We start from the raw sequence: 26,345 nt of genomic DNA, 5'->3' as shown, positions 1-26,345 counted from the left end.
GCGTAAGCGAAGGACCGCATTTGAATTTGGTGTGTGGGTGCAACCCACGTCAAAATCCAAGATGACCGCCGCCATGTATGTCTGACCCTTGTGAGCTGAATATCTTGAAAAATAAGCGGAGTACCAACTTCTAATCTGGTGTGTGGGTGTATCTAGGCATAAGGAAAAATACTATCGAAAAGTGGGTTGCCACGTCAAAATCCAAGATGGCCGCCACCATATGTATGTCTTAACCTTGTGAGCGAAATATCTTGAAAAAGAAATGAACTACTAACTTCTACTCAGGTGTGTGGGTGTATCTACGCATAAGGAAGAACGCTATTGAAAATTGGGTCGCCACGTCAAAATCCAAGATGGCCGCCACCATGTATGTCTGAACCTTGTGATCGAAATATCATATCATAGCATGTTTTCTGCGTCTTCCACTTTGTCAAGTCACATCACTTCCCCGACGGGGGACCTAGGCGTAACGCTTGTTGTATTTACATTGTTGTTGTATTTACATTGTTATAAAGATCCGTCGCAAATATTCCAAAACCTTCAGCTCTTCTTTAGAATCAGTTAGTGACAGGCCCAAGGCCTTTTCGTGAAGTATCGTACCACAATTTTCCTGCTCATTTGCAATTTCTATTGCTTTGTGTACTTGGGTGGGGCCCTCTTGGAGATATTTTCTTTGTTAACAAATGTAAATAATCACAACATCCATGATGGATCTATCATTTAAAAATCGAATATCACAAACTAAACCAGAGTTTTTACTTGGTGTGTTGAATCATGTAGAGTCCCTGTATGGAGAGAGTTACGACAACCCGGAATTAGAAGCCATTTTGTTTCCATTGTTTGCGCCACGCACTAGTGCACTGCCCGCCAGTGTGTATACATTGTGCGTAACCTAGTACAAAATTTGAGTGCCTACATTGTGTAATTTGTGATTTGCACCGTGCCCCTCGCTTTTGATATGATTTTCTCTCAGTCCAAGATAAGAATCGGATTTTGTTTATTGCAATAATCTTTGTTCAGAAATGTAGTTTTATGTGGGGAGGAGAGGGAGGAGAGGGGGAAAAGGAATAAAAGGGAAAGAGGGGACAGGAAGTGCCTTTCATTTTCTGGACTACCTTGCTCTCTTGCATCTTACTTTCTTGACTAGCATGCATGCACACAAAGCCAACAATGTGAACATTTTCAAATCTCTGTTAAAGACTCATTTATTTGAAAATGCCTACATCTGATTATATCTTAGGTTTTCTTCTTGTATAATTTGTATTTGTATATTCATCTCGTTGGCTTTCTTCTCTTTTCTAAGCGCTTAGAGGCTCCTGCAATTTACGCTATATAAATTCCTATTATTATAACAAGATTGCCTTAAAACCATCTTGACAAATGACAGAAATGTTGATTTTAAATATGAAAATTAAAAAGTAATTTAACTTTTCATGTCGGTGCACCGGGAGAAATACATATGCACAATTAAATTGTAATTATATAAAAGGCCCAGAAATTGTAATCCAGACTTGCAATGGAAGAGTATGCACGTAAAACACACCCGTTTTTCATCGTACAATTAGTTGTATGGTGTACATCTGAACTATTCCAAATTACATACATGCACATAATAATAATAGCAATAATGACAGTATTTATATAGCGCCTTAGCATGAAATGAACAAAGCGCTTCACAACATATCTTGAAGACTACAACTTACATTGCACAATCTTAGAAGAATACGACTTAAAGCTACTTTTCAAAAAATACAATTAAGTTACTTTGGAAATAAATGTGCTTTGAGTTCTGATTTGAAAGTTTTTATGTTGTGTGAGGTCCGAATAGTTATCTGGTAGTTTGTTCCAGAGGGCAGGTACTGAGTTGCAAAAGGCTTTGTCCCCGTATGGCATATGAGTTCTACAAGGAGAGTCTTATCAGCGTGTGATCTTAAGTATTTGGCGTCATTAGAATGAGTGTGAGTATTAAAGACAATACTCACATTATTAAGTATTATTAAAGACAACAAACAAAGCCAGAAAATAAAATAGAGCGTTCCTCATATGTATTCAATGCAAGGCCAGCAACACGCGAAGATCGGACAGGAAACAACATGGCGTCCACACAGGGACTCTAGAATCATGTATCTTAACTACAAACAAAAGTTGTTTCCTCAAAGTAAGAGGTGCCTTGATTTCTACATATTATAGGCCGGCGACCACTTTGGACAAAAACGCCAACAAGAAAGCAAACGAGCCACAAGCCACAGATTCAAGTTTTTTTGTTTTTTTTTGTAGACAAGATTGAGGCTCTTGTAAGAGCCAACATTTTTTTTTTTTTTTTTTTTTGGTATACAAGATCGAGGCTCGTGAAAGAGCTAACATTAATCACACAAAAAGTCATACCGACACACAAAACACAAAATAAGGGGAGCGGTGGACAAGATGGGGAGAGAAGGGGAAGGACACAAACACAACATTTGAGAGCAAGGACATCGAGAGAACTGTGGGAGGGAGAGGGCTTGGGGGGGGGGTGGGGGGAGGGAGAGATATAAAACACATGGACACTGCTTGGACTTCCAGGAAAGAAGTCGGTATTTCAAAAAAGTGGAGCAGGGGTGAATTAATGGGGGTAGAAAAGATCAAGGTTTTGGATGGGGGAAGATAAGAGATGGTGGTGAACAGCTGTTTTAAAGACCTGGAGGGAGGAGTGGGATTGAAGAGAGTGAGGGAGTTTGTTCCAGAGGTGGGAGAAAAGAGGAATGAAAGAGTGAAGGTGAGCAGAGAGTCTTGATTTTGGCAGTTTCAACAGAAGAGGGATGCTGGCAGATCTTGTGCGACCTGTCGGAATATTTGAGGGACAGAGCACAGACAGAGCTGGGGGCTGTAGGCCGGAGAGGAGTCGGTAGAAGACAGAAACACCACCAACCTGCCTAAGGTGAGTGAGTGGAAGGCCCTCGGAGTTAGCTTCATTGCGGGAGATTCCAATGATTCTGAAAGCTTTGGTTTCAACAGCGTGAAGCCGAGCTAGGTGTGAGGCAGGAGCACCAGCCCAGAGGGGAGAACAGTATTCCATTGAGCTGCGGATGAAAGCCTTGTATGTGGTGAGGATCTCAGGTGTGCCGAGGAAGGACTTCGCACGACTGAGGATGCCCAGTCGGCAACTGGCTTTGGAGGCCAGATTGGAAATGTGGTTTTCCCAGGAAAGATCATGGCAGAGAGTGAGACCCAAAAGCTTGAGTGACAAAACCTCTTGGAGAGGATTGTTGACAAAGTAGATGGGAGGGTTTTCCAGTCGGTCTTTTCAGAGAGACATGGTGAGAGTGTGAGATTTGTCAGGATTGAAAGACATGTTCCACTTGTTTGACCAGTCTGTGATTTTGTCCAGGTCTGCAGAGAGTGAGGAGGCTGCAAACTGCCGACATGAGGGATGAGGAATGGAGCGGCAGAGAGTGGAGTCATCAGCAAAGAGATAGAGAGGATTTTCAAGAGAGTCAGAGAGATCATTGATGAAGACCAGAAAAAGCACAGGGCCCAGAACACTGCCTTGGGAACTCCAGCCTGAACAGGAAGGGGAGATGAGATAAATCCATTCAAGGCCACACGTTGACTACGACCAGAGAGGAAGTCTGCAAGCCATCCGTGGAGATTTCCATGGATACCATAGGTGGAGAGTTTGGTGAGCATAGCGGGGTGCCAGACCATATCGAAGGCACGTGATATGTCAAGGGAGACCGCTCTGATTTCCTGTTTGGCATTGAGGACCTCTATCCATTGTTGAGACAGCAGAAGCAGCATGTCCAGAGAAGAGTGACCTGGTCTGAAACCAAATTGATGATCAGAGATCAAGCCATTGGAGACGAGGAAAGATTTGATATCCGAAGCAATGATGGATTACATGACTTTGCTGATAATTGGGAGAAGGCTGATTGATCTGTAGTTGCAAGGATCTGTTTTTGCACCTTTTTATGTAAAGCGGTGATGTTGGCTGATTTCCAAGCTGAGGGCAGATGACCTTGAGCAAAAGAGAGGGTGAAGAGAACAGAGAGAGGGAGTGAAAGAGCAGCGGAGCAGGATTTTAGGACCCGTGGGCTGATGCCGTCTGGTCCAGTTGCAGAATCAGAGTCGAGGATTAACAGAAACTTCTCCACCTTGTCAGGAGAAAAGGACACAGAGTCCAGGAGCATCGGGGTACGACTGGGTATGGTGGGTACAGAGAGGGATGGGTTTGGGACACAAGATTTTGAGGCAAACACAGAGTTGAGGCATTCAGCTTTTTCACGTGCGGAGTTAGCTGTGTGGCCATTTGAGGTAAGGAAGGGGATGGAGGGGGAACAAACACCAGAAACAGATTTGACCAGATTCCACCAGGATTTGGAAGAGGGAGACAGGTTTGAGAGTCCATTCTTGAGAGAGGAGAGATATTGTTTCCTGGCTCTCCTGAAGGTGGACACACACTTGTTTCGGGCTTTGTGAAAGGAAATGAGATTTCCTTCCTTTGGATTTGATTTCCAGGAGGCGAAGGCAAGTTGTTTCTGGGCAACTGCCTCTCCTCCATTTTGAGATGTATTCACCAATTATTTACAGTTCCATCACAAATTTATCCCATTGCCAAATGTCACCATGCCCGTGTGTCATGACCATAGCAACATTATAATACTATCATCACACCATCGCCATGTCATATTCATGCTATTACCTTTCCATCACCGTTTCGCGATCATAACATCGAAATGTTGAGATTATACATCATCTGCCATCACTATGGACCCCCTACGACATAAACACAGGGTTGAACTGTCTGGTATAGACAGTTTGCAATGTGTACAATATTGCTTGTGCAAAATTTTTATACAAAAAAAATATCGGGACTGCAAGAACGTCGTTGAGAAAGCGTTCATTTACTCAGGAGTCTATCTTACTGCATTGTCATCATGTCATCACCATGTCTGTATGTCATCACCATGCCATTATTGTGACTACATGCCATCACCATGCCATCATTATGACTACATGCCATCACCATGCCTGTATGTCATCAACATGCCATTATTATGACTACATGCAATCACCATGCCATCATTATGACTACATGCCATCATTATGACTACATGTCATCACCATGCTGTCACCATGCCATCATTATGACTACATGCCATCACCATGCCATCACCATGCTGTCACCATGCCTGTATGTCATCAACATGCCATTATTATGACTACATGCCATCAACATGCCATCATTATGACTACATGCCATCACCATGCCATCACTATGCCATCATTATGACTACATGCAATCACCATGCCTGTATGTCATGAACATGCCATTATCATGACTACATGCCATCATTATGACTACATGCCATCACCATGCCATCATTATGATTACATGTCATCACCATGCTGTCACCATGCCATCATTATGACTACATGCCATCACGATGCCATCACTATGCCATCATTATGACTACATGCCATCAACCCTGCCATCACTATGACTACATGCCATCACCACACCGTCACCATGCCATCTCCATGCTGTCACCATGCCATCACTATGACTACATGCCATCTCCATGCTGTCACCATGCCATCATTATGACTACATGCCATCACCACACCGTCACTATGTCATCACTATGACGACATGCCATCGCCATGCTGTCACCATGCCATCATTATGACTACATGCTATCACCACACCGTCACCATGCCATCACTATGACTACATGCCATCTCCATACTGTCACCATGCCATCACTATGACTACATGCCATCTCCATGCTGTCACCATGCCATCATTATGACTACATGCCATCACCACACCGTCACTATGTCATCACTATGATGACATGCCATCGCCATGCTGTCACCATGCCATCATTACGACTACATGCTATCACCACACCGTCACCATGCCATCACTATGACTACATGTCATCACCATGCTGTCACCATGCCATCATTCTGACTACATGCCATCACCACACCATCACTATGCCATCACTATGACGACATGCCATCCCCATGCTGTCACCATGCCATCATTATGACTACATGCTATCACCACACCGTCACCATGCCATCACTATGACTACATGCTATCACCACACCGTCACCATGCCATCATTATGACTACATGCTATCACCACACCGTCACCATGCCATCACTATGACTACATGCCATCTCCATGCTGTCACCATGCCATCATTATGACTGCATGCCATCACCATGCTGTCACCATGCCATTATTATGACTACATGCTATCACCATGCTGTCACCATGCCATCACTATGACTACATGCCATCTCCATGCTGTCACCATGCCATCACTATGACTACATGCCATCACCATGCTGTCACCATGCCATCACTATGACTACATGCCATCACCATGCTGTCACCATGCCATCACTATGACTACATGCCATCTCCATGCTGTCACCATGCCATCATTATGACTACATGCTATCACCACACCATCACCATGCCATCATTATGACTACATGCTATCACCACACCGTCACCCTGCCATCACTATGACTCCATGCCATCTCCATGCTGTCACCATGCCATCATTATGACTCCATGCTGTCACCATGCCATTATTATGACGACATGCCATCACCATGCTGTCACCATGCCATCATTATGACTACATGCTATCACCACACCGTCACCATGCCATCACTATGACTACATGCCATCTCCATGCTGTCACCATGCCATCACTATGACGACATGCCATCGCCATGCTATCACCATGCCATCATTATGACTACATGCCATCACCATGCTGTCACCATGCTATCATTATGACTACATGCTATCACCATGCTGTCACCATGCCATCACTATGACTACATGCTATCACCATGCTGTCACCATGCCATCACTATGACTACATGCCATCACCATGCTGTCACCATGCCATCACTTTGACTACATGCCATCGCTATGCTGTCACCATGCCATTATTATGACTACATGCCATCACCATGCTGTCACCATGCCATCATTATGACTACATGCCATTGCCATGCTGTCACCATGCCATCACTATGACTACATGCCATCGCCATGCTGTCACCATGCCATCACTATGACTACATGCCATCGCCATGCTGTCACCATGCCATCATTATGACTACATGCTATCACCATGCTGTCACCCTGCCATCATTATGACTACATGCCATCACCATGCTGTCACCATGCCATCATTATGACTACATGCCATCGCCATGCTGTCACCATGCCATCATTATGACTACATGCTATCACCATGCTGTCACCCTGCCATCATTATGACTACATGCCATCACCATGCTGTCACCATGCCATCACTACACTATGACTACATGCCATCGCCATGCTGTCACCATGCCATCACTATGACTACATGCCATCGCCATGCTGTCACCATGCCATCACTATGACTACATGCCATCACCATACTGTCACCATGCCATCATTATGACTACATGCCATCACCATGCTGTCACCATGCCATCATTATGACTACATGCTGTCACCATGCCATTATTATGACGACATGCCATCACCATGCTGTCACCATGCCATCATTATGACTACATGCTATCACCACACCGTCACCATGCCATCATTATGACTACATGCCATCTCCATGCTGTCACCATGCCATCACTATGACGACATGCCATCGCCATGCTATCACCATGCCATCATTATGACTACATGCCATCACCATGCTGTCACCATGCTATCATTATGACTACATGCTATCACCATGCTGTCACCATGCCATCACTATGACTACATGCTATCACCATGCTGTCACCATGCCATCACTATGACTACATGCCATCACCATGCTGTCACCATGCCATCACTTTGACTACATGCCATCGCCATGCTGTCACCATGCCATTATTATGACTACATGCCATCACCATGCTGTCACCATGCCATCATTATGACTACATGCCATTGCCATGCTGTCACCATGCCATCACTATGACTACATGCCATCGCCATGCTGTCACCATGCCATCACTATGACTACATGCCATCGCCATGCTGTCACCATGCCATCATTATGACTACATGCTATCACCATGCTGTCACCCTGCCATCATTATGACTACATGCCATCACCATGCTGTCACCATGCCATCATTATGACTACATGCCATCGCCATGCTGTCACCATGCCATCATTATGACTACATGCTATCACCATGCTGTCACCCTGCCATCATTATGACTACATGCCATCACCATGCTGTCACCATGCCATCACTATGACTACATGCCATCGCCATGCTGTCACCATGCCATCACTATGACTACATGCCATCGCCATGCTGTCACCATGCCATCACTATGACTACATGCCATCACCATACTGTCACCATGCCATCATTATGACTACATGCCATCACCATGCTGTCACCATGCCATCATTATGACTACATGCCATCACCATGCTGTCACCATGCCATCATTATGACTACATGCTATCACCATGCTGTCACCATGCCATCATTATGACGACATGCCATCACCATGCTGTCACCATGCCATCACTATGACTACATGCTATCATTATGACTACATGCTATCATGCATGACTACATGCCTACATGCCATCACCATGCTGTCACCATGCCATCATTATGACTACATGCCATCACCATACCGTCAGAATGTTTGTGTGTCATCACCCTGCCCTCACCATGCGATGCCATTACCATGTGTATATGGCATCACCATGGCATCATCATTCCATGACCATACCATCACCTTGCCATAACCTGTCTTTGTGCCGTCACCATATCGTTTGCTTGTATCCCATATCACAATGTCACCCCAAATCCATACATGGCGTCAGCATTGCTTGTTGTCATTTGTGGAGCATGTGTTTACTCCTCCATGTCAGCCATATCCTTCACTTAACAGGTAGATGGGGAAAGCAAAACCAAGGAAAACCTGTTCAATATGTCTTCAACGAGGCCATAACAGGTTAACCTGCCAAAGGCGACACGTAAGTTGATCAGGTGACGCTCCTTTCACGTCTGTAACATCAACGATTGCTGGTAATACACATATATTAATTGAAATTTCAACTAAGCAATGGCGCTATCCTTATTTTTAAGCAAATGTGCCATTTGATAAAACACAATTTCCGATAATACGTGATTATCTCTGGTATTGCAGGAAATCAACGATGAACACAATTACGACACCAACAATTTAACAATTCCTGTGGACACAGGAATTGTTGAATCAACACCAATATCTAACGTGGATCCAACACCTGAACCGCAAATGTATAGATTGCAGGTGAGATGTCGTTGACTTGTGTGAATGCGGAGAGTGGTCGATGCTGCACCCTGGAAATTATCTATCTATAATTCCAGTAATCTCTGTGTGTATGTTTGTATGTTTGTATGTTTGTATGTTTGTATGTTTGTATGTCTGTATGTCTGTGACCGCTGTTTCTCGACAACCACGGGTCCGATATACTTTAAACTTGCCAGGTATATTGCTGGGGACCCGAGGATGTGCCTTTTCAAGGTTTCATATTAATCGGAGAAGTAGTTACCGAGCTATGTCCAAAAAACGATTCAACCAATCAGAGAGCAGCGAGCTATCACGTGTGCCGAACGTGGCGAACAGACTCTGCCTCGGACGGCACATTTGAGAGCGTATTCATTTATTTCACGTTGGAAAACTATGTTGCCGTTAAACTATGTTTTAAAACTAATTAAAACTAATTTGCGATTCATCGTAACTGCGATTTGCGACCTTCCGGACAGTGAAGACTGCACTTCCGGCAGCCAATCACAGAACGCGTTGTTGCGTAGGCGTGGCCGAAGTGAGAGCGAGCCGAGCCGAGCGCGTGCGCCATTACGGTTCGTCATTCGATTTCTTCCGGAGAAAATAATAATTTCTCGATTTCTTATGCGCATTATTTCCCCCAATTCAGTCAGAGCGAAGGGCGGAAGCGAAGAGCGTTGTTTTTTTTTGTTTACGGGCGTACGGGCGTACGGGCGGGGTAGAGCGTACGGGTAGCGTTTTTTTTTTTTTTTGGCAAGGAACGGGCACCCACGTACGGGCATGCCCTAGTATTACAAAAGTGCACATTTCACTTGTATCTGTTATTTCTCCTGGAGCCTATATTAAGGTATTACTTAGGCAGTTAAGACCGAAAAATAGGGCGTATCGTTCATTTTTTCATGAAAGCACCAAATTTGGCACAGATGTAGTATGGACCTATACAATTGTTTTCCTGAGGGGCGCCCAAAATTTCAGAACTCCTGGTGGCCGCCATATTGAATTTCAACATGACCGCCCTCTGTGACCTATTTCCCTCAATAACTTCTATACTATGAGCGATACCACCACAGTTCCAGTGTCTTACCCCATGTTTTCATGGTCTCTGAATCCAATGGGATCAATTGCATAAAGATTGGCATCCATCATCTTTAATTTAAAGATGGCCGCCATGGTGTTTCCATTTTCCTTGAATCTCTCATAGTATTTTAGGTAAAATTTCAATTCCAAGTGATACACATTGTTTTATTGGTCTCTGATAACAATGGAATGGTATTAATTAATCAAAGTTACACACAGTTGCAGTTTTAACTTAAAATATTGTGGGCACTTGAAAGGTGGAGGCTCTCGCACAGACGCGTAGTACTACAAGCACTGTCCATCGCAGTCACACAGTGATGTGCAGGGCAGATTTGCCCTGGAGCATTTACAGTTGCCTTTCAGGCCGACTTACAATGGCAGCTTGTAAGCTCTGAACATGCCTCCTGTATCAATGGTATTGTGGTCCAAATTGGTGTCCAAGAAGTCCCTGTTTTCATCCAGCCCCAATCAGCTGGTGATGGAAGTTCTGGGTAGGGCACAAGTGCCTGACTCCATACGTGTCCAGCCTGAAAACATGCACGTTTTAGGTGTTGTTCGAAGGCGTCTGCTGTTGGGGGAATGTGATCAATTGTTCTTGCCTTCTTCATGAACAAGTGTCGGCGTATGTCATTCACTGTCTTTATCTCGGTAGTCCGGTCATAGAGGATGGCAACATATCTTTCTATGCTCTGTAGTTCCATAGTAATAGTGTCCACAGATGGCCTATAAGCGAGAGCATGAAAGGTCTGCGTGATGCTGGGGTATGCCTCCCAAGCCTTCCAGGCTGTCTTTTTCCCAATTTGGGCAAAAAATGACACTGTGTCACAGCCAGTGAAGGCATGAAATAATGGCAAAGACTCGGACTTCCTGCGGCCAAGGCCGGTGGCAATTTTATGGATGGCAAGGTAGCGGTAGCTTTTACCAGTGCCAATGGCAATCCAGAGTTCCTCCACACCGTGTGACTGGTAGGTAAAGTAGTGTGCTATTGCCAAGACCACAGTATCAGAATCTACAGTTCGAATCAATACCCGTTTTCTCCCCTTTTTCACGGCATCCAGGACATGTAAAAGGACTCTTGTATCCGCTTCTTCTTGTGGACATGGGCTCAGGTTCTTGATGTCGGCATCTGGTTGCGATGTTAGCACGCTGTCACCAATAGTTGCATAGATCTCCTTTCCTTTCAAACCATCCACCACCATATGCGATAAGAATCTGAACAACTCCTCCTTGTTTTCATCATTCCGCAAGAAACTTGTCCAGTTCCCTGGTATCTTCATTGCAGGTAGAATGCGATGGCGCGATCCGGACCCCCTCTCTTGACGTGTGGCAGATTTTAGGCTGTCTGGATGATAGGTGTCCGATACAATGTCTACATGGCTGGTGTATCGCAGTTGACCTTAAAAGTATGGGATGAAAATGTTCTGGCCATATTCATAGAAGTTTTTTGCTGAGTCCCCTGGCAGAAGGTGGACAACTGCCGCCCCATCAAAGACCTTTGCCTCCACCTGTGGACCCACATGGACAGCAGGGGAAACTTTCTCCAACGATTGTAAGAGGTCCGATTTAGCGCCCTGCCGCATTTTGCCATTGTTGGTGATCGCTGGAGGAAACGCCTGGTTCTCATGGCAGAAGAAGTTGTCCAAGTCTCCTTCTCGCCGCTGACTCGCAATGTACAATCGTGAAAACAGATGGCAGTCATTCTTGAGTTCTGCTATCATTCCCTTGACCTTTGATTTACCAACTTGCTTTGGACTATTGAAAAGTGGAAGCTTATTCCGAGAGATTACATCATCTGTAGCTTTCTCCTGCTTCTCCAGACGCTCTTTTATGAATGTTTGGTACTGTGTTTTACCAATCTTTTTAACGTGCATGACAGTCTCTCTAATGCTGGATGGCATTATTTCCTTCGATTCAAGTGATAGAAGATCATTGCTGTCATCTTCGAACGGGTTGCCCATCTCCTCAATGGTTGAAACAAGGGAGCGCACATCTTTGGCAAATGCTTGTTGTATACTACCAGTTTGTTCATGGTGTAGGTCCCTTTGCTCCTTCGGCTTCAAGTACAACTCTTCAAACTCTTCGATCATTCGAGCTACCTCAGGGCCCGCTGTCATCCACCTCCTCAGTGCAGCAGGGTTTTCAGTCAGGCCGACCGCTCCACCGTCTCCTTTCACGAGTACATTCAATTGTTCGTGAGCCTGATCGAGGCCTATTGATGAGAATTTCCGTCCAGTCTTGTTGGCAGTGAATGAGCCCTGGCAGAAGTTCTGGTAGACATGTGGACTAGTTTCTCGGAGCGCCACCATATCTCGCACATGAACAGGCAACTATCTGGCATAGTTAGTGTGATCCATGGAAAATAACCAGGATACTAGTTGTGCTGTGGACTCCACATAGAGCTTGAAGTTTGAGCAACGAATGGATCTGACAAACTGGAAGATGGACAGCTGGAAGTCTAAGACAGTAGACCAGTACAAAAACTGTGGATGGCTATCTCTTTGTCCTGAGCACCAGTCGTCAAAGCTTCTTGGTTGATCTGTGACCTCCAGATATGTTCCATATGCTTTCTTCTGCAAAATGTGTAGTGTGGCTGCTGTGACTTGGTGTGCGTGCCTGGCTTTGCACAAGTTGGATGCATGGATTAGAAAATCAGCTGTACCCGCTGTAGCGATGTTAGCCTTGGTTATGGCATTCGTCCATCCACTGCTGTCCATGAAATCACCAATTGTCTTGAGGGCAGCCATCTCCGTGTGCAGTGGCCCCAACATCATAACCAATTTGTCTTCACCATAAAGTTCAGGATGACTCCACTGTATCCGCTTGCCAAGTGCATAGAGGAGTTGATCCATCGTGATGACTGGTACTTGCTCTGGATTCAGGAGTTGTGTGGCAGCCTTTACAACTTTTATGACGTGAGTTTAGGACATTCATTCATACCATCTTTTCAGTTCCTCCAACCAGTTTGTCTCCAACTTTCTGTCTTGCACCCATGCATCAGACATTGCCTTTACAGGCCCTTGCAGTTTCGGTGCGAAGAGGTGTTTTGGAAAGCCATTAGCAGGCAACACACTTGTGTAGGTTGCAGGGAGTGGTTGAATTTGTTTGGGTCCCTCTTTCGATATTATCAATCTTCCACGGTCTTCTCCAGGATCATCCTCTGTTGGGTGCTGGCAGAGCGATATCGCAGTTCCATGGAAGGAATCCTTTGCAGTCACCGAGCTGGGATTGTGGTCGATATTATCTGCCTGTGCTGTCGTGAAAACGCCAGAGCGTAGCTTGGGAGGACAAACAACACCATCGGCCTCAAACTGTTGAATAGCAGCATTTGCAGCACTCGCTGACAATCCCAGGATGCGGTCGTACGACACACACAGTCCTAGACTATAGAAGCGATCTATGAGCTGCCGACTGCGCGTTTCAGAATGTACTTTTAATGCTATGTAGATTGGTACCGGATTTTCTCGGTCTCTGTTGTGGCGAACGGTTTCCCTTTCCTTTGCTGCTGATTTCACACTATTAAATGCAAGCAACTGTGCAATAGTCCTACCTGCTTTTGCAACTGACTCCTCTTTCCCTGTCTGATGCACAATGCTAGGACCTTCTAAAATCATGGTCACCAGAGCTAGAGAGAACTTGGAATGCTGGCATCTGCGAAAGTCCCATCAAAACAATAATTCCCTTGAAAGATCTGTCTTCTCACTATCTGTGCTGCCCTGGCCAAGTTAATAGCTGCAGCATCGAAGTCGCTTTCGCAAGCTCTCTTCAGAGCATCCCCAACATCAGTGTCAAAAGCTAGCATCACATCATTACCCTTTTTACTGGCTGACAGGGATGGACAGTATGACAGTAAGCTGTCTTTCAAACGTGTGGAATTCACATTCACATCCTCTCCAACACCAAGGTCTATCAGTCTGTCTTTGTAGATGTTCACTAAATCTGCTAACCTAAAGACAGTGGCAAGACCCTGCTCACACTTCCGTGCCTCTTCAATGTGAGACAATAATTCAGCAAAGGCAATGCTACGACACCTTTGATCCTCTTCCCTGTCTGCTTTGTTAGATTGATGACCTAAGAACACTTTAGAGGCACGGTTGTAAAGTGCGCTTAGACACCGCTTATGATACCTAGCCTCAATAGCCACCATATCTCCTCCAGCAAGTTTTCTTAGCAAGTGAGTGTCTTTCAGCATTACAGCATAGCGTCGGACATTTTCGTCTAAACCAAATGTAGAAGCCCTAGGGCCTAGGGAGTCAAGCATCTCCACCCAGTCCATCACAAAAGAAACAAGTTGGTTCTGATTGCTCACTAATGTGTGACAGATTGATGAGACGACGTGTTTTCACTGGACTACCTCCCTGCTGTGCTTCTGATCCATCTAATGTCCGCTTCTTGGCAGAGGCATACCTATCAATTTTGGAGACAGAAAGTTTACTTCTGCAGGACTTATGCCATGACGCAGTGTTCGATATCAATGTCATTTCAATGCCATTGCCGTCGTCAATGCGACTGAGGTCGATCTTGAATGGATCGTAGCCCTTTTCCTGTGCTAACTTCAGCTGACCATCCAACAACTTGTAGCTCACATCAGCATCCAAGCGTGTGCCCCTCTTTGGCTGTTGAAGCGATTCTGATGTAGTCTCTTGACAAAGGACACATAGACTCCAGTCAGTTGATGGGATGTCTCGTGGATCATCATGGCTCCCACTAGGGCGAGGTTGAACCAGGGTGAACTTCTTGGACATTTTCTCAATCTCAAAGAAAGAAATAGGACTTGAAAAAAAAAAAATTCATACATAAAATAAAAGTGACATAATGGACATGTATTACACAGATAAAGTATTATTATTGAATAGATTGTGATTAGATAAACTAATTAAATAATGGCAATCAAACGCTGTGGCAGACACGTCTTACATGGCATACTATAGTATCGAAACATTACATTTGGTGCAAGATGTAGTATGGACCTATACAATTGTTTTCCTGAGGGGAGTTCCAGTGTCTTACCCCGTGTAACTTTGATTAATGAATACCATTCCATTGTTATCAGAGACCAATAAAACAATGTGTATCACTTGGAATTGAAATTTTACCGAAAATACTATGAGAGATTCAAGGAAAATGGAAACACCATGGTGGCCATCTTGAAATTAAAGATGATGGATGCCAATCTTTATGCAATTGATCCCATTGGATTCAGAGACCATGAAAACATGGGGTAAGACACTGGAACTGTGGTGTTATCGCTCATAATATAGAAGTTATTGAGGGAAATAGGTCACAGAGGGCGGTCATGTTGAAATTCAATATGGCGGCCACCAGGGGTTGTGAATTTTTGGGCGCCCCTCAGGAAAACAATTGTATAGGTCCATACTACATCTGTGCCAAATTTGGTGCTTTCCTGAAAAAATGAACGATGCTTCCTCTTAACTGGCTAACTAAATAGCAGGAAAAGCGAAAGCTCGAGGTTGTATCGCTTCTTCTTTGCAAGACTTCTCTTTCCATTTTTGTAATTGATATATGCAAAACCAAGATTTCTGTACAACTCCACCCTGTGCCTATATTATCATTTTCCTGTCCTCCAAAATTACCTCTTCACATTTCCAATCCTGACCGTCTCTCCAGCCCAAGGTAGGGGTTCACATCATTCCATCCAGCCATATTTGTTTGCTTCTCTCACTAATGATGTGCAACAGTTCCATTTACATCAGCCCATCCCCTAGAATTTTTATTGTGCAATGCTAACCTCACTCGCTCTAAAGTCAACTTCAAATTTTTTTTATAGGAAACATACCCTAAAATATTCACTGCAGTGCAGACTATTGCCAAAACAGACATCAACTTTTCATTCTACAGAGTGCTGACCATATGCTGATTTGTAACCTCATAAATCAAGTTGCCGGAACAAAGTTCATTTTCGTGAAGTAGTTTGACCTTTATGAGTATAATGCTTGAAAACGTTTCCAGTGTCCACGTTTTTAAAAGTTAACGAGCAGGAAGGAAGATGCTCCGCACTTCTACATCAGCAACATTGAATTTTAAACAGCAGATATTTCCCCATTCCGCAGATATTTCCGCAGATTTTTCAGCAGATATTTCCCCATCCCGTTTCCCCATTCCAAAGACATTACAACACAACAACACAACATGCATTTTAAGGCCATTTTCCTTGCTAGAGCGGGGGTTAGCCAAAGACATTACAACGCAGCAGACAAAAGTGTACAAATGTTCTCATTCATATGGTATGAATGAATGAATTCACAAGTGTTTTTGATCCTATCTGTCAGAAAAATGAAGGGCAAAAAAAGGCAATTCTCTTTAGTCAGCAAAGCATTTCAACATGTGGCAACTATCAAGAATCAGTTCAACATTATGTATGCAAGTTATAGCTTTTTATCAAAATAAAATAATAACTAGAGCCAAGTCGATGGCGCACCATCACAAATCCCCACGCTTCCTACCGAAAGCAAAGTTGGAAGATGGAAAAAAGTTCCACCAGGAATAAACCAACATCAAATGTTTGAGTTTTTTTAAATTCCCCATTTTTGATCCCTGTGACTCTATGACCCCACCCCCTGGGCCCTAGGGTATGAACCTCAAATACAAAAAAAAACGTTACACATTTCATGCATCCCCCCAATGTTAATTGCATATACAAAGTTTCATTTAAAAATGTGCCCGTAATTTTACACCTTTCGGTACTTGACCTTTTGAACCTGCCCCGGAAGGGCGGGAGGGGGAAATGACATTCCTCGAACACCTTCTTGCCATGTGGTGATCCATAACCACCAAATTTGGTGAATATCTGCACAACCGTTTAGGAGGAGATATCGTGATCGACGGACACACAGATGGATGGAGCCCATTGCAATATCCCCCGTTTCTTTCAAAAAGAGTCGGAAATCATAAGCAGTTCCAGTTACAGTCCAACAACACCGAAGCAGGAGTGTAGGCCATGCCAAACAGCAGTCAATGAAGCAACGAATGAATGCACTGGATAGTTTCACATTGCCTTCTACCCAGGTCAGTATTTTAACCCACAAACACCAGATTAAAGATAAAGGACCCAGCCCAATAAACCAAACCAATAACTCAATCAGACAAATGAAAGAGCACGGAATCAGTCGGAAAGTCGGAAACAAAACGCACAATGTCGTCCAGGCATGGCAAACCGCTTTGCCCTCAAATATTTTTTATATTGTGGCGGACACGAAAGCTCACTGGCGTGAGGGCATCATTCCACGCACCAAGTGGGCGGCGGCCACGCCCGAGGGGTAGGCGTGGCCGCGGGATATACACCGGGCGCGCAGCCCGGAGCGCGCCAGTGCTACAGTTGAGCTCGTTTAATAAAGACTCTTAAACTCACCGCGTTGTCCGCTTCCTTCTTGTTGTACAAGCAAGCGCGCGTAGCACCGCGCTTCATTGGTGACTCCTACGTTCTGGTCAGCCGTCGCTGACCACCCGAATACGCCATCGCAATGGCAAACAACGCGGTCCAAATGAAACTCCCCGAGTTCTGGGAGACGCAAGCCGAAGTCTGGTTCCTGCAGGCAGAAGCCCAGTTCCGACTTCGAGGCATCACGGTGGACGAGACCATGTACTGCCACGTGGTCGCTTCCCTCGGGCCCGGCACGGCCGCCCGCGTCCTGTCGGTCCTGAGGAACCCACCGGCCGACGGCAGGTACGAGGCGATCAAGCGTCTCCTCCTCGCCACGTTCGGCCTCACGGTGGACACACAGGCCGACCGCCTCCTGGACCTCCCCGAGCTCGGTGACACGCGACCGTCGGTCCGCATGGACCATATGCTGTCATTGATGGGCGACGAAACCCCGAACGCTCTTTTCCGGGCGTTATTTCGACGCCAGCTGCTGCCGGCACGAGTACGCCTCGTGTTGGCCGGTTCTGTGACGACGGAACCCCGAGCGCTCGCTGCCGAGGCCGACAGGTTCTTCGCGGCTTTGGACGCGCAGGCGAGTTTTGGCGCGGCCGCCGCGCATCCCGAGGCTGACCCTGATGCTGATGCACCACACCTCGGGGATCCCGAGGCTGATGGACGCCGCGTGGCCGCCGCCACGCCACGCCCACCACCACCGCGAAAACCGCGGCCTCGGCGATAAACCTGGTGCCATTTCCACGCCAGGTTTGGCCACAAGGCGAGGACTTGTTGCCCGCCGTGCTCCTTCGGCAAGTCTGGAAACTACAAAGCCGGCGCTCGGTAGCGGCCCTGAGCGTCGGCCATTCCGGCAGCCTTCTTTTTATAACGGACACCTTGTCCGGGCGCCGTTTCCTATGCGATATGGGGGCACAGGTGAGCGTTATCCCTGCCTCGACGTCCGACAAGCACACCGCGGGCCGGGGCCCCGCGTTGCTTGCCGCGAACGGAACACCCATACGCACATTCGGGAAGCGCTGCCTCTCCCTGCGGTTCAGAAGGCAACGCTTCGAGTGGACGTTCGTAACCGCTAGTGTCCCCATGGCACTACTCGGTGCGGACTTCCTCTGTGCACACGGGTTGTTGGTAGATGTGAAGAACAGACGTCTCGTCCAGGCTGAAACGTTCAGCTCGCTTGCTTGCGCGCTGAGCAGCTCGTTGAGCGACTCACTGAGCGGCTCGCCAGGCGGCTTGTTGAGCGGTTCGGTCCCGGCGAGGTTAGTTTGTACGCTTCCGGCAGCGGACGACTTCACCCGCCTCCTTGCTAGCTTCCCGGCCCTTACGCGGCCCACCTTCTCGGTGGGGGCCGTCAAGCACGGGGTGGAACACCACATCCCCACCGCCGGGCCACCGGTCTACGCCCGGGCACGCCGCCTCGAGCCGACGAAGCTCGCGGTAGTTAAAGCGGAGTTCGCTACGCTGGAGCGGCTCGGCATCGTGTGGCGCTCCGAGAGTGCTTGGGCGTCGCCGCTTCACATCGTGCCAAAGCCCGGCGGGGGATGGCGACCGTGCAGGGACTACCGGCGCCTCAACGACGCCACCACCCCCGACCGCTACCCCGTCCCCCACATCCAGGACTTCTCCGCCCGGTTGGCGGGCATGTCCTTCTTTTCGAAGGTGGACCTCATACGCGGCTACCATCAGGTCCCCGTCAGGCCGGAGGACATCCCGAAGATGGCGGTCATCACGCCGTTCGGACTGTTCGAATTTCTTCGGATGCCCTTCGGTTTGAAGAATGCGGCTCAGGCGTTCCAGCGACTCATGGACAGCATCTTGCGCGACTTGGATTTTGTGTACGTATACCTGGACGACATCCTCGTCGCCAGCGCGTCCCGCGAAGAGCACCTTCACCATCTCCGCATGCTTTTCGAACGTCTGGGCCAGCATGGCCTCATCGGGAACCCCGCCAAGTGCCGGTTCGGCGTCGCCGACATCGATTTTCTGGGTGCACCGCGTCACCAGGTATGGGGCCGTCCCCCTACCGGCCAAGGTGGAGGCGGTGAAGGGGTTTCCGCACCCCCGCACGATCAAGGGGCTCCAGGAGTTCCTGGGCATGGTAAACTTTTACCATCGGTTCCTGCCCCGCATCGCCCAGCTCCTGCGCCCCTTGCACGAGGCCCTCCGAGGGAAGCCGAGCAAAGGTGACGTTACCTGGACCGAGCAGATGGATGCGGCGTTCGCAGGCGCGAAGCTCGCCTTGGCTAACGCCACCATGCTCGCGCACCCGGCGCCCGATGCACCGATCGCCCTCACCACCGACGCCTTGGACTACGTGGTGGGCGCGGTGCACGAGCAATGGGTGCGCTCTGCTTGGCAACCGCTGGCGTTCTTCAGCCAGCAGCTTCGCCCGCCCGAACGCCGCTATAGTACCTTCGATCGCGAGTTGCTCGGGCTTCACCTGGCGGTCAGGCACTTCCGCCATCTGCTCGAGGGCCGTGCGTTCACGGCCTTCGTCGACCACAAGCCATTGGTCTTCGCGATGGGCAAGGTCGCCGAGCCGTGGTCGGCCCGGCAGCAGCGTCACCTCTCGGCCGTGTCCGAGTACACAACGGACATCCGGCACGTCGCGGGGAAGGACAACCCGGTGGCGGATTGCCTTTCCCGGTCCGTCGCCCACGCAGTCCACCTTGGCATCGACTATGCCAGGATGGCGGCGGACCAGGCCGCCGACCCCGGCGTCCAGGCCTTGCGGACCGCCGTCACGGGCCTCCGCGTCACCGAGGTGCCGTTCGACGGCTCGGCCCTCTTGTGCGACGTCTCCCTCGGGTGGCCTCACCCTATCGTGCCCGCGGGCTGGCAGCGCCAGGTGTTTGATGCCATCCACGGCCTGTCCCACCCGGGCACAAAGGCCTCCCAGAGGTTGGTCGCCGACAAGTTTGTCTGGCATGGCCTCCGGAAGGCCGTCCGTGGCTGGACCAGGACGTGCCTCGCGTGCCAGCGCGCGAAGGTGCACCGGCACACCCAGGCCCCATTGGCCCCGTTCACGGTGCCGGAACGAAGGTTCGACCACGTACACTTGGACCTGGTGGGACCTCTGCCCCCCTCGCGGGGTTTCACCCATGTCCTGACAATGGTGGACCGCACCGCCCAGAGGCCATGCCTTTGGCGGCGACGACGGCGGCGGACGTCGCACAGGTGTTCATCGCCACCTGGGTCGCCCGGTTCGGCGCCCCCTCAGACATATCGTCCGACCGCGGCCCCCAGTTCCCCTCGGAGCTCTGGGGGGCGGTCGCGCGGGGGCTCGGGGTCCAGCTGCACCGAACCACGGCCTACCACCCCCAGGCCAACGGCCTGTGCGAGCGGTTCAACCGCTCGTTGAAGACCGCGCTCCGGGCCACCCTCCGCGACGTCGGCTGGGTCGACAGGCTCCCCTGGGTCCTGCTGGGCCTCCGGACGGCGCCCAAGGACGACCTGCACGCATCCGCGGCGGAGTTGGTCTTCGGACAACCGCTGCGGGTGCCGGGCAAATTCCTCCCCGACCCCACGGCACCATGGTCCGCGGCGTAGGAGCGCTCCGCGCTGCAGGAGACAGCCCGGAGGTTCGCCCCGGTGCCGACGGCGCACCACGGGCACCCGCCTACGCACGTCACCCCGGAGCTTCGCACCGCGGAGTACGTCTTCGTCCGGCACGACGCCCACCGGACACCACTGCGGCCCCCGTACGACGGGCCTTTCCGCGTGCTGGAGACCGGGGTGAAACACTTCACCTTGGACATCGGCGGTACTCCCGGCCGTGTGTCGGTGGATCGCCTCAAACCGGCCCACCTCGACGTGGACCACCCACCGCCGGTGGCTCGGCCCCCGCGTCGGGGCCGCCCCTCTGCGGGTGGACCTCCGGCACCGCCGGAGGCGGGTGCCGGGCAAGCGGGTGCAGGCGGGTGTCCTGCACCCATCCCGGGCGCAGCCGGAGGCATCCCAGCTGGCATGCCTGCACCCCGGATGCCGCCGGTCGCCAGAGGGCGCTTTGGCCGGGTCATCCGTTTGCCCCGCAAACTGGCCCTCCAGGTGCGTGGGAATTCTGGGGGGGCGCGTGTGGCGGACACGAAAGCTCACTGGCGTGAGGGCATCATTCCACGCACCAAGTGGGCGGCGGCCACGCCCGAGGGGTAGGCGTGCCCGCGGGGTATACACCGGGCGCGCAGCCCGGAGCGCGCCAGTGCTACAGTTGAGCTCGTTTAATAAAGACTCTTAAACTCACCGCGTTGCCCGCTTCCTTCTTGTTGTACAAGCAAGCGCGCGAAGCACCGCGCTTCAATATCCGACAAACTTTGCACAATGTCACATCTCGGATCAGTCCAACACACAAAACGTCCAGCCCGGTTTGAAAATCGACTTTCACTGGAAACATTAAGATGGCAAGTGACGCCATTTAGAATTTCACTATGCAACCAAAGCGGCAGTTTTTAGGAGTCCACCCCTCACAGAAGAGTTGCTTGTTGCTGGAATTTCATGAAAACACATTTCTACATGGTGACCCAAAAGTACCTAATGGAGTTGTCATTCATGCACTTCATATGTGAATGCCTTGTAGTTGCATCATTGCTGGGAGTGCCGCCGTACCGCTGATGCAGTGCCCCATGGAAGTTAGAGCAGCAATTTTATAATTTGGACATGGTGCTGGCGATAGCTCTCGTACTCTTCGTGAAGGACACCATGGGACCTTTAACTAATGTCGGCAGACCGGATGCCCGTTTTAATGTCCGTCCGAGGTGTGGCGCACACACTGATTCCTCGCTCTGCCTGTGAGACACCAGGATGACACTTTATAGCTGGGCTGTGATTTGAAGCCAGAGCCAGGTTCGAAGAATCAGGGGCGAGTGTGCAGGCCATCCTGTTGACCCTATAAGAATTGTGAACTTGTATTTTTGTGTCTAACATTATGCTACACATTACGTCTCAAAATCCAGTAAGATGCAGAAAGTATTCTCTCTCAGTGGGTTCAGTTCGATTAATCGCCACGAATTAAGATCCTTCCCGCCGTGATTCGATTAGTGGCGGTGTAGAAGCCGTTCGGACTCTAAGGCCGTGTTTTTAAAAAAAAAGATTTCCTAAGATGATTTCCTAAAGTTTTGAGTGAAACCACAATCTGAACCGAACACAATTAATATTTATAAACCGAACGAAAATAAAAATAGCCGATTAGTGGGGAGTAATTCATTCTTTCGTCCGTCCGGTTGCGATAAAAGCGCCCCCGTAATTATTGCGTTCGCCCATTGTCATATATCGGCGTTGCTTTTCTTGGTCCTGCAGTGTGCGCGGCTGTAGATTGAGAAGGTTATGCAAGAGGAAAAGCCCGATAAGGTGCGTTTTGTATGGAAACTGTTTTCGCGCGGTTTTGTTTATTGTGGGAGTGTTGATCACGTGCAATGGCTAAACATGGCGTCGAGTCAATTGTCCACACAGCCTCCATGTCATCTAACGCAATCAACTCCTGTTTATCGCTCCCCTCCCCAATGCACTTCCCCATCCCCCTTCCCTGTATTCACTCCTCTACCTCATCCTCCTATACTATATTATATATACACTCCTCTACCTCATCCTCCCATATAGTATATACACTCCTCCACCTCACCCTTCCATATGATATACACTCCTCCACCTCACCCTTCCATATACACTCCTCCACCTCACCCTTCCATATACACTCCTCCACCTCACCCTTCCATATACACTCCTCCACCTCACCCTTCCATATACACTCCTCTACCTCATCCTCCCATATACACTCCTCCACCTCACCCTTCCATATACACTCCTCCACCTCACCCTTCTACATACACTCCACCACCTCATCCTCCCATATACACTCCTCCACCTCACCCTCCCACCTTACCCTCCATACACTCCTTTACCACCCTCCATACACTCCTTTACCACCCTCCATACACTCCTTTACCACCCTCCATACACTCCTTTACCACCCTCCATACACTCCTTTACCACCCTCCATACACTCCTTTACCACCCTCCATACACTCCTTTACCACCCTCCATACACTCCTTTACCACCCTCCGTACACTCCTTTACCACCCTCCATACACTCCTTTACCACCCTCCATACGCTCCTTTACCACCCTCCATACGCTCCTTTACCACCCTCCATACGCTCCTTTACCACCCTCCATACGCTCCTTTACCATCCTCCATACGCTCCTTTACCACCCTCCATACACTCCCCACCCTCCATGCACTCCTTTACCACCCTCCATGCACTCCTTTACCGCCCTCCATGCACTCCTTTACCGCCCTCCATGCACTCCTTTACCGCCCTCCATACACTCCTTTACCACACTTCTTTACCACCCTCCATACGCTATTTTAACACCCCCCCCCCCCCAACATGCACACCTCCTCCCGCCACGTGCACACCTCCTCCCGCCACGTGCACACCTCCTCCCGCCACGTGCACACCTCCTCCCGCCATGTGCACACCTCCTCCCGCCACGTGCACACCTCCTCCCGCCACGTGCACACCTCCTCCCGCCACGTGCACACCTCCTCCCGCCACGTGCACACCTCCTCCCGCCACGTGCACACCTCCTCCCGCCACGTGCACACCTCCTCCCGCCACGTGCACACCTCCTCCCGCCACGTGCACACCTCCTCCCGCCACGTGCACACCTCCTCCCGCCACGTGCACACCTCCTCCCGCCACGTGCACACCTCCTCCCGCCACGTGCACACCTCCTCCCGCCACGTGCACACCTCCTCCCGCCACGTGCACACCTCCTCCCGCCACGTGCACACCTCCTCCCGCCACGTGCACACCTCCTCCCGCCACGTGCACACCTCCTCCCGCCACGTGCACACCTCCTCCCGCCACGTGCACACCTCCTCCCGCCACGTGCACACCTCGTACCGCCACGTGCACACCTCGTACCGCCATGTGCACACCTCCTACCGCCACGTGCACACCTCCTACCGCCACGTGCACACCTCCTACCGCCACGTGCACACCTCCTACCGCCACGTGCACACCTCCTTCCGCCACGTGCACACCTCCTACCGCCACGTGCACACCTCCTCCCGCCACGTGCACTCCTCCCCTCCGCCCGCCGCGGACACCCCTCCCCTCCGCCCGCCGCAGACACCCCTCCCCCCGCCCGCCGCAGACACCCCTAAAGACGCCCCTCCACCCCGCCCGCCGCAGACACCCCTACCCCCTGCCCGCCGCAGACACCCCTCCCCCCCGTCCGCCGCAGACACCTCTCCCCCCCCGCCCGCCGCATACACCCCTCCCCCCCGCACGCCGCAGACACCCCTTCCCCCGCCCGCCGTAGACACCCCTCCCCCCCGCCCGCCGCAGACACCCCTTTCCCCTGCCCGCCACATACACCCCTCCCCAACTTCCCGCCGCATACGCCCCTCCACCCCGCCCGCCGCAGACACCCCTTCCCCCTGCCCGCCGTAGACACCCCTCCCCCCCGCCCGCCGCAGACACCCCTTTCCCCTGCCCGCCACATACACCCCTCCCCAACTTCCCGCCGCAGACGCTCCTCCCCCGCCCGCCGCAGACGCCCCTCCTCCCCGCCCGCCGCAGACGCCCCTCCTCCCCGCCCGCCGCAGACACCCCTCCTCCCCGCCCGCCGCAGACGCCCCTCCTCCCCGCCCGCCGCAGACACCCCTCCTCCCCGCCCGCCGCAGACACCCCTCCTCCCCGCCCGCCGCAGACACCCCTCCTCCCCGCCCGCCGCAGACACCCCTCCTCCCCGCCCGCCGCAGACACCCCTCCTCCCCGCCCGCCGCAGACACCCCTCCTCCCCGCCCGCCGCAGACACCCCTCCTCCCCGCCCGCCGCAGACACCCCTCCTCCCCGCCCGCCGCAGACACCCCTCCTCCCCGCCCGCCGCAGACACCCCTCCTCCCCGCCCGCCGCAGACACCCCTCCTCCCCGCCCGCCGCAGACACCCCTCCTCCCCGCCCGCCGCAGACACCCCTCCTCCCCGCCCGCCGCAGACACCCCTCCTCCCCGCCCGCCGCAGACACCCCTCCTCCCCGCCCGCCGCAGACACCCCTCCTCCCCGCCCGCCGCAGACACCCCTCCTCCCCGCCCGCCGCAGACACCCCTCCTCCCCGCCCGCCGCAGACACCCCTCCTCCCCGCCCGCCGCAGACACCCCTCCTCCCCGCCCGCCGCAGACACCCCTCCTCCCCGCCCGCCGCAGACACCCCTCCTCCCCGCCCGCCGCAGACACCCCTCCTCCCCGCCCGCCGCAGACACCCCTCCTCCCCGCCCGCCGCAGACACCCCTCCTCCCCGCCCGCCGCAGACACCCCTCCTCCCCGCCCGCCGCAGACACCCCTCCTCCCCGCCCGCCGCAGACACCCCTCCTCCCCGCCCGCCGCAGACACCCCTCCTCCCCGCCCGCCGCAGACACCCCTCCTCCCCGCCCGCCGCAGACACCCCTCCTCCCCGCCCGCCGCAGACACCCCTCCTCCCCGCCCGCCGCAGACACCCCTCCTCCCCGCCCGCCGCAGACACCCCCCCCCCCCCCGGCCAACCTTTTTTTAGGGCTTTCGCAATTATCG

General features: G+C 51.1%; 1 protein-coding gene across 3 annotated transcripts in view; it reads left to right on the top strand.

Annotated features, from left to right (window-relative positions):
* Positions 1-8,916: 8,916 nt before the first annotated feature.
* The window catches only part of SETDB1 (SET domain bifurcated histone lysine methyltransferase 1), a 209,162-nt gene continuing 191,733 nt past the window's right edge, over positions 8,917-26,345 (top strand). The window contains exons 1-2 of one of the 3 annotated variants that reach the window (XM_068106639.2): positions 8,917-9,012; positions 9,186-9,311. In XM_068106639.2, coding sequence (XP_067962740.2) covers positions 8,932-9,012; positions 9,186-9,311 — 207 coding nt within the window. In that variant the 5' untranslated portion in view covers positions 8,917-8,931. Of the gene's footprint in view, positions 9,013-9,185; positions 9,312-22,958; positions 23,119-26,345 lie in introns of those variants that run through there. The other 2 variants (XM_078772036.1, XM_078772037.1) reach the window with 2 other exon arrangements.

Source organism: Myxine glutinosa, chromosome 2, assembly GCF_964187855.1.
Source record: "Myxine glutinosa chromosome 2, kmMyxGlut1.1, whole genome shotgun sequence".
Taxonomy (NCBI): domain Eukaryota; kingdom Metazoa; phylum Chordata; class Myxini; order Myxiniformes; family Myxinidae; genus Myxine; species Myxine glutinosa.
The sequence above is the reverse complement of the archived record's forward strand: the minus strand, read 5'-3'. Positions and strand labels throughout refer to the sequence as shown.